Source organism: Bactrocera tryoni, chromosome 4 (genome assembly GCF_016617805.1).
Source record: "Bactrocera tryoni isolate S06 chromosome 4, CSIRO_BtryS06_freeze2, whole genome shotgun sequence".
Classification (NCBI taxonomy): domain Eukaryota; kingdom Metazoa; phylum Arthropoda; class Insecta; order Diptera; family Tephritidae; genus Bactrocera; species Bactrocera tryoni.
This window is the reverse complement of record NC_052502.1, coordinates 54208417-54226119: the sequence shown is the minus strand read 5'-3', so window position 1 is coordinate 54226119 and position 17703 is coordinate 54208417. Positions and strand designations below refer to the sequence as shown.

General features: G+C 39.1%; 3 protein-coding genes across 3 annotated transcripts; 2 read left to right on the top strand and 1 right to left on the bottom strand.

Moving 5' to 3' along the window:
• Positions 1-725: 725 nt before the first annotated feature.
• On the bottom strand, positions 726-5863 carry LOC120774599 (DNA topoisomerase 2-binding protein 1-A). Its single transcript, XM_040104329.1, has 6 exons — positions 5110-5863; positions 4332-5049; positions 3509-4206; positions 2969-3433; positions 1533-2909; positions 726-1468 (listed from the first exon to the last, which is right to left on the bottom strand). Exons 1-6 carry the CDS (start codon positions 5782-5784, stop codon positions 869-871), a joined length of 4533 nt encoding a protein of 1510 aa, XP_039960263.1. The 5' UTR covers positions 5785-5863; the 3' UTR covers positions 726-868.
• Positions 5864-6214: 351 nt separating this feature from the next.
• LOC120775434 (coatomer subunit delta) lies at positions 6215-8677 on the top strand. Its single transcript, XM_040105620.1, has 9 exons — positions 6215-6351; positions 6425-6464; positions 6560-6783; positions 6841-7241; positions 7305-7478; positions 7550-7863; positions 7928-8039; positions 8108-8273; positions 8339-8677. The coding sequence occupies exons 1-9, from the start codon at positions 6349-6351 to the stop codon at positions 8465-8467; spliced, it is 1563 nt and encodes a 520-aa protein (XP_039961554.1). The 5' UTR covers positions 6215-6348; the 3' UTR covers positions 8468-8677.
• An 885-nt stretch (positions 8678-9562) lies between these two features.
• On the top strand, positions 9563-11319 carry LOC120774753. The gene is made up of 4 exons (XM_040104512.1): positions 9563-9689; positions 9754-9815; positions 9881-9995; positions 11074-11319. Exons 1-4 carry the CDS (start codon positions 9655-9657, stop codon positions 11135-11137), a joined length of 276 nt encoding a protein of 91 aa, XP_039960446.1. The 5' UTR covers positions 9563-9654; the 3' UTR covers positions 11138-11319.
• Positions 11320-17703: the final 6384 nt, after the last annotated feature.

Genomic DNA, 17703 nt, shown 5'->3' with positions numbered 1-17703 from the left:
TTTTGTGATAGGTTGCTCATCTTACGACCATCAGCATAGGTCGGTGAGCGTATTGGTCTACTCTTTATATGGGGAACACAAGAGCCAGAGCCGCTTAACGCGGTAAGGCCACCGTGACTTCCCCAGGCGGCCCGGTGTTGGGAGACTCCGCTAGAATACAGCCGAATTTACCTCCTGGCTGCAAGTATGACTTGCGACCTAAGCCCCTGCACCACGACAAGGTTTTAATGACTACATCGTCAATGGCGTTCAGTGCATGACTGAAGTTTGTTGCGTCCATAGACTGGTCGGTAAAGTGCGTGTAATGTTTTCGACATAATCAAAGAATGATCTTTTGCTGCTCCTAGGCACTGAAGGCTCCGCTTCAAGCAGATGACTCCAATAATAGTTTTTACAAAAGCATCCTGGTAAAAAGTGGCTTGAGAAGTGGGAATTGTGTTCATTAGACATCAATAGGCATCCTGTTATTGTACGGATTGACGTATTCTGACATGCCGAGGCTTTTTCGTTTGTGTGCCGGGCCTTGTAAATTGCTAACAACGGTTCTTTGTCTTTTCCCTATCTTTACTCCAATTCGTGAATAAGGGCGCTGTGGATTTCGGGAGAGATGTAGATTGCAAAAAAGACGCGAAAAATATCGGGGAGATAGGTGTCGATTCCCTTTCGTAAGCACCTATCAATAAAAGTTGAATACTATTTGGATTGTAAAAGTAACTTTTTAATAATTATGTAAGTAATTCATCATTTATTGAATTTCACAGAATAAATTTCAACAATTCGAAACCAAATATTACATAGAAAGCACGGAGTCACATTTTTACACATAATTTGTGTGCCACTTTCATTTGATAAATTCACTCTATTCAGTCTATAAAATTTTAATTTCGTACTTAGCTGCATCTACATCCTCGCCATACATTAGATAAGAGTTAATGTACATCTGTGAGTAGATCTGCACACCCAGCGTACGCAGATAATCGTAATCAGCGCGTGTGATCGGCGCTTTCTTCACGTCCACGAAGCAATGCGTGGCATTTCTCGACGCAATGCAAGCGCTAAACGGCGACTGCACGCTCAACACTTCACCATGGCCGGCACGTAAGACATTCTTCACGGCCTCCGAGTTACGTTCGGCTATGTGTAGTATAACGCGAAAACCACTAAAAGCGCCAAGCTTTTTGCCATCGGCTGTTGTGGCATCGTTGAGCTTCTTACGCCAACGGTGCACCGCCGAGGCCAAAAGCTGCTCATCTGCCGTTAATTGTGGCAAATTTAATGCTCTGGTATTGCCCCATTCGTAGAGCTCTTCATCAACAAAAACATCCTTGGCGTAACACTCTTCAATATACTTGAGACTGAGCACCCATTTGCCCGATGACACACAACCGAGCATTTTTTCACCACGATTCGGACGTTCGCAAATGAAATGCGTGCATTGCGGATCGAAGTTGACGAGGTTTTCAGACACCTAAAGATATGATATAAAACATATATGTATTAAGTGGTGTAGAAGTTTGTGAAATGAAACTCACCGTTCCGCCGAGCTTATGTATCTTGTTGATTACATCATTGCGCACGTCTTCGTCCACGCATGAAATACTGAAGCGCGGTGTGCCTTTGTGTTGCATGCTGGGCGAAGCTTTAGAGCGACGCTCCTTACCAAATTCGACTGGATCACGCCAACCGACCATATTCTCAGTGCCCAAACCGAATTGTTCCGATTCGAAGGGTTGAACGTAATTTTGAGTTTCCGTCTCAGCTGCGCCACAAGTTGGCACATCCATGTCCATGTCGTCGGTGCCAGTATCCGTGCCGTCAGAGGCGCCACTGCCGGTTGCATTGTTCGAGCCGCCTGTGCGCCGCGCCTGCTTCAGACTCTGCCTGCGTGATTCACAATTTTTCAGATACTCGGTGATCTTTTGCAATTCTGGTGATGAAGCGGCAAGTGCAGATGTGGTGCGTGCGCCGCTTTGTTCGCGGTTATCGTTTACTGACGCAACGTTTGCCAAAGTGTCTGCTTCGGTGTTTTCGAAACTGATTTTATCAAAATCCAAAGTTGTTTTGCCAAAGCTTGCCTGCTGTACCATACGCGACGGCTCGCCGCCCAAGCTACCGCCTCTGGTAGGGGTTTGTGTGCTCGGCACGAAAGCGTCAGCATCCGAAATGCGTGTTGTGCGACGCTCGCTTGTGTTCATAGTGTGGTCCATGCTTGTGGCGAAGATTGCACGTGGCACTATACCTTTTGTTGTTGACTGTGAGGCATTCAGCGTGTCGTGTGGCGACCTTCGTGGTGTATTTGTCATTGGTGGCGCTAATGCTGACATTTCCGCTGTGGCAGCCATTGCTTTCTTAGCCGCCTTGGCGCTGGTAGTGGGCGTGTCGTCCGTATCATTATATGGTATGCCTAAAGCCTCACACGTGGAGCGCAGCACACGTCGTCGCAGCTCATCGATGGGTGTGTCAACCTTTAGCTTTTTAGTTGGTAAACGCCAACGACGCTCAAAGGCGTCGGCCATACGTTTTTGAAACTCGGGCGTTGTGCAAAAATCGGGTATACCTTTCGGCGTGGGTAACTTACGATTGATGGGTGTGCAAGCTTGCCGGCGTATACGTTCCAATTCGGGTGTTTGATTGTTACGCATCTCTTCGATTAGTTCACGCAGACATTCGCGTGCATCTTCGTTATCCAGTTCGGCCACTACACCTTCTAGGTACTCGAAATTGCAAGAGGAACGACCATATGCGTTTGTGGGTGTATGTGGTGAGTCTGGTGTTGTAACGGACGTATTATTTGTTGGTATATTGGAAATTGACGTGCGATTGCTGCGCGAAAAGGATCCCGCCAATTCGGTTACACGTTTGTTGCGCAGTGGCGTGAAATCAGTTGCTGCGGCCACACCGTGCGTGAGCTAGTAAAGTTAAAAAATGTAGTATGTAATAAAAAACGAAATGCGTGTACAATTCTTACGTCGTTTTCTGCATTTTCTTGCGTCTCCATTGGTTCAACGATTGGTGTGGTGGGTGGACGCGCTACTGGGTTGGGCAGGTTTTTCTCGCGTAAAGTGGGTGATATTGGAAAATCTGATGGGCTGTTGCCAACTAAGTACTGTTGGAATGGTAATTTTTTGCCCTCGACTGCGCATTGCACCAACCATGCAGAGGTTACCACCGGATAACCCCATTTGATAGCTCCCTCATATTTGGAACCTTCGGCGCGTGGGCAAATCAGTAGTGGACGCTCTTTTTTGGCCAGTATGCGATTGACAGAGGCACCCAATAATTGCGCGACGGAGTCTATGAAGTCATATTCCAATGCTGTATATATAGAAATAACAATGGTCATGCCCTCAAGTGGCTGCGCGCTGGCAGTATGCGGCACAGGACGATGGAAGTATTCTATTGGCACAAGTTTATTCTGTTTCATGCAATTTTCCTATAATAAACCAAAAATTATTTATATATTAATATACATTATCTTGCCTGTATATACAAGTATGTGATTGCTTACCACATACAAATCCGTTACGATATGCCGCGCCGTGACTGGCAACTTTTTTGCATTTAATGTGCGCTCAAACGATACAATTGCATAGTCAACAACATCGACGAAATTAGCCGGCACTATATCACCATGTGCAGCTTCACATTCACTTAGCATTTGTGTGTAGAACTCTTCTGGAAAGTGTTCGCGGTCGATATAAAGCGACATGCCGTCAAAGAAATCCAAATTCTCAAAGTCGATTTCACTAGTCATCTTTGTGGAGTTCTCATTCTCTGCCGTTGTAGGCGCTGCTGGTGGTGGCAACTTACCCACCACCGGTTTTAAAGTTGATGAAGCCACCGGTCCAGATAAGGTGTGATCTGCTAGCGGATTGTTTGTTGTAACTTCAGCAATTGGAGTCGGTACTGGAGCAGCCGGTTCATTTTCCTGTGAGTACTGCGCGATCAGCTGTTGCTCCTCTTCGACGAATGGCGAATCTTTCGGAGATGTGGGCTCTGATTTGTCGTCCGATTCGAAGAGTTTCTTTTTCGGCTTCTCTGGCTGTTTAAAACTGTGATTCATAGAACGGAGCGTCTTTTTGCTAGATGGAGATGGTGCATCAGGCTCACGTGCATTGGGTAGTGACATACGATAAACTACTTCGCTGGCCGGTTGTTTCAACTTAATGCTTTGAAGCAACCAATCGAGACGGACGATATTAACCGCTTTAATTAAAACAAAAAAGAAATTTATTGTTAAAGTGTATGAAATAAATAAAATTTGTTTTAGTTATGAAAGTTGCTTAAACAGGTGATATACATACATACATATTTGTGAATGATGTTCTTACTTGTTAAATATCCATCACGCTTCCAGGCGCGCAGCTCGGCGTCATCTAGTTGGCCCACAATAATATGCGTAATTTTCTCATTCACAACATCGTAACGCGTCGCGCCGCCTACATTTAAAATTCTATTTAATTTTTCTCTTTCTTCCAGCCGAAAACCACTCAAATAAATGCAACATCCATCCAAAAAATTGCCCGCCTTCTTTGCCTGTTTGGGACAAATTTCTTCATAGACTAAACGATAATGATCTGAAGCAACTTGTTTTCGGTGTATTTCCCTTTGTAAATCCTTAGACGTACTGGCGCGGGGTATTGGTGCAACAAATGTGCCATCTTTTTGTTGTATAGCTGTTTCATTAACGCCACTGCTTACTGTGTCATTAACGGTTGTAAGTTCACTTCGTCCGCTACGTCCTGAGCCACCCATAACGCTTATTCGCGATGTGTCGGAGAGTTGCGTGAAATCTGCGATAGTACGATCGCCTTTGATGGGCGTTGAAACCTTTAAGGACTTCACTTGATAGCCTTTTGTAGGTAAGGCGAAACCTTTTTCTGCACTATCAAATATCCACTCTGGGCACAGTATGTCCTTTTTGTAACGCACAGCTGCTTTATACTTATCCGAATTGGTGTTTCCACGCTCGGTAATAACAATATCAACAAGAGCTGAGCGAAATGCAGAATGATAAGTGCCACCATTCTCATTCACAAGGCGCATTATCTGCAATTTTTCGTCTATTTATTATCTAGACAAAAGAAAAATATTAAATTCTATATTTACCTCATTTTTCTTATCAGTTTCTAATCCTGTACAAGTGATGTTTGTACCAAAAAATATCGGTAACTTATACTTGTCGAACTCTTCGTCAGTTGCGGCCACATTTTCAACAGAACTGCGTTCCCAGACTCGTTGCACCCAGTCAACATGCATCACCGGTATGCCGTTTAATGTGGCATGTTCGTATTTTGTGGACTTAATTGTATTTGATATAAGATGTGTAACTGGACGACTTAGATTCTGAAAATAATAACCACCCATCCATTGAATGTAAGTGCGCACTCGTTCCTTTTGATCTGCCGGTATGCCTGTAGCACAAATGTGTAAATCACGCATTGCCGTTGTATAAATTGGACTAGGGCCAAGAGGCACTGGTTGCGAGCTTATCAGGCAAGTAATAAGACATCGCGGTCCTATTATAAGTGATTTCGTTAACTGAAGTTGCTTGAAAAAATCGCCTTCAAACTGGTCGAAAATGAATACATCCTTTTTTGTAAGTTGCCCTGAAGCTATAAGTGGAAACCCATCGCTGGCATTTATATGCCTTATGTTTTCTTCAGCTATATGCTCACGAAGATGGGAAAATGCCGTTTCCAAATCAGCGCATTTTGTGGAGTTGCGCTCATCCACCGTTCCAGTTGTAACGAAATATGCATTTATTGTATCGTCAAAACTCATGAGTGCAGAAAGTATTTTTCTTTAAGTAGGAATTGCCAAAATTTTCGTGCGAATTGTTTTCTTTCTTTTTGCAATTGCGCCAAATCAAATTTACAACTGTCAAGAGAAAACAGTGTTGTATAATTGGTAGTTATTGAATTGGCAATTGGAAGTTTATTTCCCTTATTTGCTATCATTTTATATATGCAATCGAAAGAAAACCGGTTATTTTAGAAGTATAACCTGATATTACAATTGTTACAAAATTATGTTGAAAAGCTTATTGTAAAAGTCATGCAGAGTTAACATTGGAAAATCTATTAAGTTTAGCAAAGGACTTTAGCTTTGAATTAAGTTTGAAAATAATTACTTTGCGTTTTAAGCAATGAAATTGGCTTTTGGTTTGTTATCGGTAAAAAATATCGATCCCTACTAATCGTTGAAATTTTGACATTCTCATTGTACATTAATCTAACACGTCAGCTACCAAGGGAGAGAATTTCGACAAAATTTTGTAAAAAATTGTCTTAATTATTGTTGTAGCTCTATTAAAGTGTTCTAAATCGTTTAAACAAATCTAACAAAATGGTAAGTATAAAGAAATAGAACGTTAGCTATGATATGCATTAAAAATACACTTTTCTATTCGTCATATTTGCAGGTTTTGATAGCTGCGGCGGTGTGTACAAAAAATGGCAAAGGTACGTATCTACATATATATTCCTACCTTTATAAAATAGTTGCATTGTATACTATACACCTGCCAATAACTTAAAGTCCTATTTTCTATTAACAGTGATTATATCACGACAGTTTGTCGAGATGACTAAAGCACGAATTGAGGGCTTGCTTGCCGCTTTTCCAAAGCTTATGACATCAGGAAAGCAACATACATACGTGGAAACAGAGTCAGTACGTTATGTGTATCAGCCAATGGAAAAGCTTTATATGTTGTTGATCACAACAAAAGCAAGTAATATTTTGGAAGATCTGGAGACACTGCGCTTATTCTCCAAAGTGGTAAGTGTTCTCTTTATGTCTTTATCATGCTTAATTAATATAAACAATTCGCAACAGATTCCTGAATATTGCCACAGTTTGGATGAAAAGGAAATTCTGGAGAATGCATTCAATTTGATATTTGCTTTTGATGAAATTGTCGCACTTGGCTATCGCGAGAGTGTCAATTTGAAGCAGATCAAAACATTTATTGAAATGGATTCACACGAAGAGAAGGTGTATCAAGCAGTTAGGCAAACGCAAGAACGTGAGGCGCATCAAAAAATGCGTGAAAAAGCTAAAGAGTTGCAGCGTCAACGCTTGGAGGCGGCAAAACGTGGTGTTAGTTCTTCGCTGATCGGACGAGGTGGTCATGGAAGTAGCAGCAGTGGCATGGATGCTTTTGGCATAAGTTCTAATTCGATAAGCAGTGCACCATCAATTGAGTCCGATTTAAAGCCAGCCGTAACCAAGGCACAGTAAGTAGCAATATTAAAAAAATTATAATAATTTGTTTTAAAAAATATTTAATTTTATAATAGGAAGCCAGTTGCACGCAACGCTTTAAAATTGGGTGGCAAAACGAAAGATGTAGACAGTTTTGTTGATCAACTAAAGAGCGAGGGTGAGAAGATTTCTGCTTTGACACCTGTAAATAGCCAAAGCAGCGCAGCTGTTGCCAAAACTAAAATTGCTTCGGATGTGCACACTGAAAGGTAACATTTAATAATAATATTTTTTTTTATTCTTGATTAATATATCAAATATTTGTTTTTCATATATATAGCGTACACCTCAAGATGGAAGATAAGCTAACTGTGCGCCTTGGTCGTGATGGTGGCTTGCAACAGTTCGAACTATCCGGTTTACTCACACTGCGTATTTCTGATGAAAATTTCGGACGTATTAAGGTTCAATTACGTAATAATGATACCCATGGCATACAGCTACAAACTCATCCCAATGTAGATAAAGAGCTGTTTAAGACGCGCTCATTAATCGGGCTGAAAAACCCAGCTAAACCATTCCCATTAAACACAGATGTTGGTGTATTGAAATGGCGTTTTATTACACAGGATGAAGCTGCCATACCACTGACAAGTAAATATTCTTTTTCATATTTTCTTATATTGTGTACGTGTAAATATATCTTAATTAAATACAGTTAATTGCTGGCCGTCTGAAAACGGGGAAGGTGGTTGTGATGTAAACATCGAGTACGAATTAGAAGCGCAACATTTAGAATTGCAAGATGTAACCATCTCCATACCATTGCCGTAAGTAATGTTTTAATTTTATGCTTTTCTATATTTTCTTTAATTCAATTTAAATTTTTTATAAACAGCATGAATGTGCAGCCGTCTGTCGCTGAATATGATGGCACATACAATTATGATGCACGAAAGCATGTACTCCAGTGGAATATACCCATTATCGACAGAAACAATACATCTGGCTCGATGGAGTTCAGCTGCAATTCATCTATTTCAGGCGATTTCTTTCCACTACAGGTATGTTATATTACCAGCAGCATTAGTTTTGACGACACTCACGCCAACAATGCGTTTGTTTTTAGGTTAACTTCGTATCGAAAACGCCATATGCTGCTCTGAGCGCCACAGACGTGCTTCTTGTTGATGATGATAGCACAGTAAAATATTCTACCGAAACGATGCTTTTTGTTGAAAAATATGAAATTGTTTAAGAGTTAGGCGTATATAAATCACTTACACTTTCCACATCAAGAATTGTAAACTGCGTGTAACGGAAGTTACTAATTATCATACTACATGAATTCTTACCATTTTACTTATATATACTGTTTGTTTTCACTGGCTCAAACATATACAGGTTCGTTGCGTTGTTGTGTTGAAGAATAAATAAGCTGGCTATCTTTGCCATTGAAAAATGTAAACATTAAAATGGTATAATCTCGGTATTTCTTGTTAATAGTCTGTAAACTAACAGTATATTGTAATTCTAAACTTATATTACTACATAATTTTATATATATCTGATTTATAACTTTAAAAAATGATTTTTTGTTGGCCAAACATATATAAATATAATATACATATGTAAGCATTGATTGCAATGGTTTATTAAACAGATAAAATCATAAATAAATATTTAGGTTATGAAATTGTGTTGTATTTCTTATTGGAATTGGAGATTTAACAAATTTTAAGAAGACCCTTGCTAACATAAAAAGACTTCATTTTGATCGATCAGTTTATATGGCGGCTATACGATATAATGGTCCGATCTAATCAATTCCTTCGGGGTCTGCACATGGTACCGAGTTGATAGTGCTCCGGATCCGTTCCGGTTAACTAGACCCGACTGTCGTGGGAACGGCAGTTATATGCTATAGTGGTTCGATATCGACGGTTCCGATCGATAGTGAGGCCGCAGAGTTCGTTAAAAATCGCGTTAAGCGCAGGCATCCTAAAGGATGACTACTTCTTGGACCTAAGAACTGAACTCCATGTGGTATCGAAAAGGACCAAAACTGGTCTATGCGTGGCTTATTGCCTACCAGCTTAAAATAACCTAGCATTGTGTATACACATACATGTATACAGATGGACGCACAGGTTATGGGTTCCATATTTCCAAATAGGGATCAAATCGTCTCAATAGAATCTAGCAGTATATTGGAGTATTTTCAAAAAACACCGTTAATACAGTCTACAAAGCTATATACACACAGTTGTCATATTTCTTATCGATTGTTATTGTTTATTTGAATATTACCGATAACTGTTTTTGCTCTCTAACTAGCAAAAGATGACATTTGCAAATTGAAACAGCTGTTTGGGAATCTTCAATTTGTTTACGATTTTCTCAGGACATACATTTAGTAAAACTATACAGTGATTCTAATAAAACATGGAACAGCAATTGGAGAAAGCACTTAATGAATTGTAAGTTCGAATTGAATATGTTTAAAATAATTGTTGTTGCTTTACTATATTAATTTCCACACAGTGCGTCACAGCCGGAGACAGTGGGTGTGTTGCTGGCCAATCGTCAAGGTCTCTGTCTGGGAGGTAAGCAATATAATTTAAGTGTTTGGAGGAAAGCGAAACTGATTATACGTCTTATTCACCGTTAGCAAAAGGTCAAATTAATCCTAATGTATCGGGTATTGGTATGGCTATCTCAGAGCAAGTGTGCAAACTGGAACCCAATTTGAATCCACCAACTATCTGTCTGTACAGTGGGAACAAGTAAGTGAAAATGCAATAAATACAAGTTTTCACACTTTGTTAGATATATTTTATTGTGTAGAAAATTAATTTATTCTTTTAACAAAAAATTTGGTTCCATTAATTTTTAAAGTTTTAGTGCTTTGTTTGTTATAAGTTTGCCACTAAGTTTATAACACTTTAAAAGAAATGTCTGCGACTTTCTTAAATACTTATATACACTTTATATATAGTATGATTAGCGTAAAGTGATGAGTCTATTCATTTATGTCCGCGCAATCGAAGTTAACGTTTTCTATTGTTTTAATTGAGATTTTTGCGAAGTATTGTTTTACAAATAATAGACCTTAAGTCGCGGTGCAATCCTCACATATTTATCTTATCTTATCATATTGTTTTACAAAGTAAACTGTTGAAAGAATACAAAAAAAAAAAAAAGATAACAAGAATTTGCATCTAAACGAAAGTATGACATCATCTTGTAAAATTGTAGTATTGCATATAATCAATAGTAATGCTTCTCTTTCTTGCTATATGGTAGAAATTCATTAAGATTGTGAATTATATTTTGAATTAGGTTGTCAAAAAAGTCTTGCGGTATTTTTGCCAGTTGGCGCTAAAAGCGCGTAGTTCTAGTTTTATTCGTCGCATCGGGTCATGCTACACCTTTATGGAAAGCTCATTTCACGCGCTAACACGTGTTTAATTGATTGTCGTTTCTTTTAAGTCGTTCGTGAGTTATAGCGTCGCAAACATGGAGCAAAATAAAGAGAAAATACGGCATATTTTACAGTACTACTACAATAAAGGCAAAAATGCATTTCAAGCCGCCAATAAAATTTGTGCAGTTTATTTACCCGATACAGTTTCCATTTCCACCGCACAACGATAGTTCCAACGTTTTCGTTCAGGTGTAGAGATGGTCGAAGATGCGCCACGCTCCAGAAGGCCTGTCGTCGAAATTGGTCAAGAGCTGGGCATGAGTCATCAAAAATTCATTTCAATTTCAATAAAAAAAAACAAAATTCAATAAAAAATACCGCAAGACTTTTTTGACAACCCATTATATTTATGAATTCTTACAATTCTCGTTTTCCAGGCGTTGCATCATAAAGAAGGATGGGGAATTGACCGGTGTTATATACAAACAGAAACCTAATTGAAAGCGAGCTCCAAAGTACCCGTGCTGTGCCCTTTTTATAAACCTACACATACCTACATATGTATATGCATAAATAAACCAAAATATCTATAAGAGCGTGTGTAAAATTTAGCATAAACTTCTTTTGTAATTAAAACTGTTAGCGAAGTATGTATGTATATACAATATAGCTTATGAAATCAATTCAAAGTTTATTTGTTTAATATTAATAAGTTTGTGAAATTTATGCTCTTAGAACTAGCTACAAAATAAAAATATTTTTCAAATTTCGCTAATTAACTGTTTTGTGAATGTATGAATTTTTTTAACTTTAACAAGTGGCGTTACAGTAATGGGTGCTTTAGTTATGCCTACCAGACAAGTTTTTTTTTTATTAAAGTGTTCGAAGTAATTTTTCGTATTGAATTTTTTTATCAATTTTAGATCATATGCAATGATAACAACAACAACTGAAAATATATTTCAGCGAAAAATTTCAAAATGTGCGCCGTTATGAACGCCTTTGGCTCTGATTTTGTTTTTGTTGTGTCTCATTTTCGAGTGTAATTAGAAATTCCAATGTCACAGCGTTCTAAAAATGTATATAGGTTTGAATACACTTACATATGTGTGTTTGTAATAGCATCAAAGGGTTACAGTGGAGTGGAGCGTAAATGACATGCGGCAAGCAGAGAAAACGCAAGTCAAAGCGACAAGTTTTTCAATTTAAGGCTAACCATTTTTTCCCATTTGCGCGCTAAATGGAGAAATTTCAAAGTCGCTCCAACGTGTGCTGCATGCAATTCGCATACGAAACCTAATGTGGACACATATGATGCATACTTATGTTCAAGCGGATGTAAAGCAAGGAGCTACACCAAGACAAAACGCCGAACTGAGAAATATTGAAAAGGAGTGTAAGCAGTGTAAATGACATGAAACCCTTTTTAGCGGAAAATCGAGAGAATATCTCCGAGAGTTAGAAAAATTAATGAATTTTTATTACACTTAAAATTTTTGGAGAATATTTTCAAATATACATATGTACTTATGTACATACATACATACATGCCGTATAACATTTAAGCAAAATAATCGATTTTTTGAAATATCGAGCTTTAAACTTAAGGATTCCTGGTATTTTTGGAGCAGCGATCATAACGTTCCCACGACAGTCGGGTCTTAGTAATCGGAGTGGACCCGGATTTTTATCAGGTCAAGGACTGTTAACTCGGCACCAAGTCTCGAAATAACTTCGGGAATGTTTTTTGCCGTTACAACAACAACAAGCAGAGATCATTTACCGTTAGAGGTTAGATTGCTGAATATTGAGCTTACGATAGTTTGATAAGATCTTTAAAAAAATGTGGACGAGTATAAAAATCATTATTTTTGCAAAACCTCCTCTTTCAAAAACGTTTAATGATAGAAATGCGTGGTTTTCGTTCACGTGCAACTGCCACATGTGCATGGCATACACAAACACAGAAAGAAATGTTTGCATACGCACGTTCATGCACAAAACGAGGGTTTGGCAAATTGGGTCACGCCTTCACGCCCGGTTTGATTTGTGTTTGCGCCTTTACCTCGCGTCATGGGCGGCAAGAGTTCGCGTCCAAAACACACGCTTACACATGACACTCGCATGCATACATATGTACATACATACAAATATATTAATGCATTTATGTATATAGCTCTATGCAACTGTGGTTCGGTTAGCGCTTCGTTACATGCAAATATGTCACACATGCGCGCACATAACTGTGCATATGTATGTTTGTTTGCATAATGTGGTAAAAACAAAACAAATGCACATGCGTGCACGCGTCCTACGGTACCGTTAACGAGTTTATTGTAATTTTTCTGCATACGTGGCAACAAGTGCACGTAGACTTCGCGTATTTCTTTGCGCGCACTAGTGTGCGCGTGTTTGTGTGGATGTGCGCGCATATTCCATTTAGAGGTGGTGATGTGGCATTTGCATCACGCTTGCCAAAGCGTGTAAATTTCCATCGAACATGTGTTTGTAATTGATAGTGAGGCGTAAATATGTAACTAGGCGATTACCTGTGTGTACCTTCTACATGCAAACATACATACATATGTATGTACGTATACATACACGCACTTAGTGATAATAATGAGTGCTTTTATGGTATTCGCCATAATTTCATATATAATCGAGCCGAGTGGGATTGCCTCATATTTTACTTATATAAGCCGTCATCGGATGGCTGATGGAATTTTGAGATATTATTTTATACCTTTAACAGTGTACATGTATTAAGTTTGCAAGGAAATTTCTCACACCCAGAAGGAAATGTTGGATATCTTATACTATATGTTTGGAAATTATCAACGTGATGAGCTCATTCGGTTCAGTCATGTCTGTCTGTCTTGGTATGTTTGTATGTGCGAAATTGTCTCTAAGTTATCTTGATATGGTTCTGAAATTTAGTACAAGTCCTTTTCTTCCCAACGTCGAAACCGACAATATCGGAATTCTATAGCATTTAGCTGCCATATAAGCTGAACGAGCAAAATCATGATGAAATACCTCCTGTCATCAAACAAACAGTCGTCGCATTCTCCACGCCACTGTTGACAGTCATAACTTCGAAGTTGTAGATAATTTCGTCTATCTTGTAACCAGTATCAACACCAATAACAACGTCAACCTCAAAATCTAACGCAGAATACCTCTTGCCAACAGGTGCTTCTTCGGATTGAGTAGACAATTGCGAAGTAAAGTCCTCTCTCGACGAACAAAGAGCAAACTCTACAAGTCACTCATCCCCGTCCTGCTATAAGGTGCAGAGGCAAGGACGATGACAACAGCTGAAAAGTCGGCGTTACGAGTTTTCGAGAGAAATGTTCTGCGGAAGATTTGTTGGCAACGGCGAATACCGCAGTCGAGCGATGACCTGTATGAGATTTACGACGACATTGACATAGTTTAGTAATTAAGGGAGGGTGGCTACGCTGGCTAGGTCATGTTTCGGAATGGATGAAAACAGTTCAGCTCTGAGAATATTTGACGCAGTACCCGCTAGGGGAAGAAGAGGAAGAGGAAGACTTACACTCCATTGGAGCTGCACAATGTTTCTTAAGTTGAAGCATTGGTAGCCGCGGAATAAATCCCGTCTTATCCGGCTGAAAGCAGGGAATACGTATAAATTATGTTCCATCGTCTCATCATACTTCGCGAATGCTCTGCTTTCCGCAGAGTCCAATTTTCTGAAATGATCCTTAAAATATTACCAAGTTCCCTTTTGCCAAGAAATAGCTGCTTTTTGCTCAGTCCACAATCAACACTAGTCAAAAGCAACTTTGTGGTATGCCCTGAGCTCCTAGTATTCCAAGACTTAAGCTGTTCCTCTTGACTCTATTGCTTCAAGCAACCTTTGAAGGAGCAGGAGGAATGGTCTGGGACAGCTTAGCGGAAATACATATGTTTCGAGTTTCGGGCCAACTGGTCTGGCGTTTGAAAGACTGAATTGCAGTCATTTAGTTTGAAGCTACGTATGGATTACTACATGAAATGTCCGCTCTTGTGTCTATTCCACTCCTCTGAATATGTAGATTTCGCCGTTGGAACTATGGATCACAGAACTATTCTTCTCTACTTGAGAATGAAAATGTTGTGTTTAATTTTTCATGGATCTCCTTCTCGCGACCGCATTGCCATGTCGGTAGTGACGCTGAGTGTGACTCCACTCATGAGTCGGCTAGCCGTAAGGATTCCCTCATACTTGTCTTGACTATATATTGGCCGGATATCGAGGTTAATCTTCAGTGTTTTTGTTGACGTAGTTATCATTGCGCCGATAATCCTCAACAAGCAAAACCGTTGCGCCTGTTCCAGGGTTTTAATGCACCGCACTATACATATATTATTTAGTATGGAGCTGATGACACTTGTATAAACCCAATAGACCAAGTGGCACTGTAAACGTCACTTTGAGGCAATGGCTCTTCTGAAGGAATTCAAGATTCGAAGGGTTTTAGTAGATTTTGGACTATTCCGAAAAGTTCACACCATCTTCAGAACGTAATTGGGCAAGTGCTCCTCGGCTCTTTTTCAGGAGGTCCACCTCGTGTGAAATAAAAAAAATTTAATTTTGTTATCATATTTCAATAGGTTAGATCTTTAAAAATAGTATCCTAATTGTCGATATCTATTAAGAAATATATAGTTTTTGAGTTACAGCTATTTAAAGTGTAGCCGCTTTGTTCAATCAGCTGCATCAGTTTATCTTTAAAGCGTTTCTCGAAAAAATTTTTTTTTAAGTTTAAAATTTTAAAGCAATTGATACAGCCAGCTTTTTTAATTCCAAAAAATCGTCTTTTTCAGACTGTTACGCTTGTGCCCCCCAACTTACTCGCACGTCACTCATACGCACCGTCCTACCGCTAACAAAATACACCGTTTATCCACATGCCAGTCTGTTGCTCATTACTATTTCGTTTTCAATTAAATTTTCATTTCATATTACAAATACATGCAAACATACACACAAACACGCTGTAAGTAATGAGCTTCAGCGCAATTACCGCAAAGGGATCACTATGCCGATACTACCGGTGTAATGCAACACTACTTGCACTCGTGTGTGTGAGCGAGTGTGTATTGGTGTGCAATAGCTCAACGTGTCTCTAAGCAATATTTCCGTTAATGCAATGCGGCAACAAAAACAAAAATGAAAGGAAAAGGGAAAATGTTATCATTTGGCTGGGCGCTATTTTCATTATATGAGCATATTTCAGCAAATGCATTCCAACTGAGTGTGGTCAAGCGTGAATTCGCGCTGCTAAATGTAAAAACCGCAGCGTACAAAACGGAAAACCGCATCGGGGCCATGAGCCAAAGGATCAATAGTTCGCTATGCGCGAGTCTGTGTGTGTGTATCGGCGCAGAGCCGCGCGTCGAATGAAAGTGAAATTTGTTGGCTGGTTGCTCAGTTGGTTGGTTGGTCTAGTCTAGTTTTGCTTTTATTTTTGTAAATTATAATTTCGTACCTGCAATGAATGATGAAATGGCCTATACACTGCATCAATAAATGACCTATAAATGGGCAGTAGGCGCGCCATAGGTGCAGACATGCAAATGTAAACAAGGACGTGGCATACAACATTTGGCGAATATTCATTTGCATTGCGGACATCGATATCAGCTGTTATATGTGCCCTAAATATGGGGTTTTAATGGATTTTAACATTTTGTCTAAATGTAAAATTAAAATCGAATAATTCATTGCTAAATTTTGCATTTGTTGCATACCACACTTTATTCATTCTGGAACTGTCGGATGTTTAAAAATATTTATAATTGGGCAAAATAGTTTTTTTCTAGTTTGGTATGACTGCCGGTGACATCTGTGCCAAACATCACATCAAAATAATCATTATTGTTTAACTTTCTGAAGTACGTACGAAGTTCCATTAAATTTTGTGTGGGGAATCAAATTTCTGGTGCAAAACGTTCAGTATGTTAGAAAAGGCCTTCGATGATAGTTGATTATTGCGAGCAAATGCGTTTGATTGGTACAAATGATTGAAAGAGGGTCGAGAACGTATGACTGCTATAAATATCAACTGTTGATCAACACGTCAATAAAATAAAGGAAATAGTGCTTGAGAGTCGATGATTAAAAGCCAGAGATCTTACTGGCATCATTGGAATATCGGAAGGACCAGTGAAAATCATTTTGAGGAATGATAAATTTTTACGTCGCGTCAACGTCTGTGAAACAATAATTTCCGAATGCCAATATGTCAGGAAACGAATTATTACTGACGATGAGTCTTGGATCTAAGCTTATGAACAAGAAACAAATGATCAATCGGCCGAATATCATGGCAAAGGTGAGCCGAAGACAAAAAACCTCGCAATGCATACTGCACTGATTCTTCGTGAAAATTTTCAGCCATTATCGTACCGCAACCACCGCCTGACTTAGCGCAGTGTGACTTCTGGTTATTCAGCAAACTCAAATAAAAGGTCAGGGGAAACCGTTTTGAGTAAATTGAAGACATTAAACGTGTATCGTTAACCGCATTGAAAGCTATTCGGGAAATTGGCTTTAACAACCATTTCGAGGATTGGAAAAAACGGTTGGTACAAGTGTATTGGGGCCAAGGGGGATTACTTTGACGACATACATTTTGTAGAATAAATAAAGTATTTCAAAATGATGAACAAAGTTTTAATAGATTTTGCTCATAGAGTTTGTGACACCAACTCAACTAAAAAGGCTAAATTAATTTATTGAGATGATTGGGAAAAGATCACTAAAATACGGGAATATGTACGTAATAGTGATATGACGATTTCATCAAGGTCTACATACACTAATTTCATTCATGCTTAGCGCTAAACTATATTATTCAGGAAGATACTTTAGTGGATAATGCGCACCGCAAGCGCTATTGTTGCTGTGGAGTACAGTATCGAAGAAGATCCGAATGAGTTCATCTAGTATGTGGAACGTTTTGCGAAATGATCTTGGTTTGTGAGTTTCCAAAATCCCATTCGTGCCAGAAGTGCGTCGCATGTTTAGTCCCAAGATTGGGGTTACCGATTCC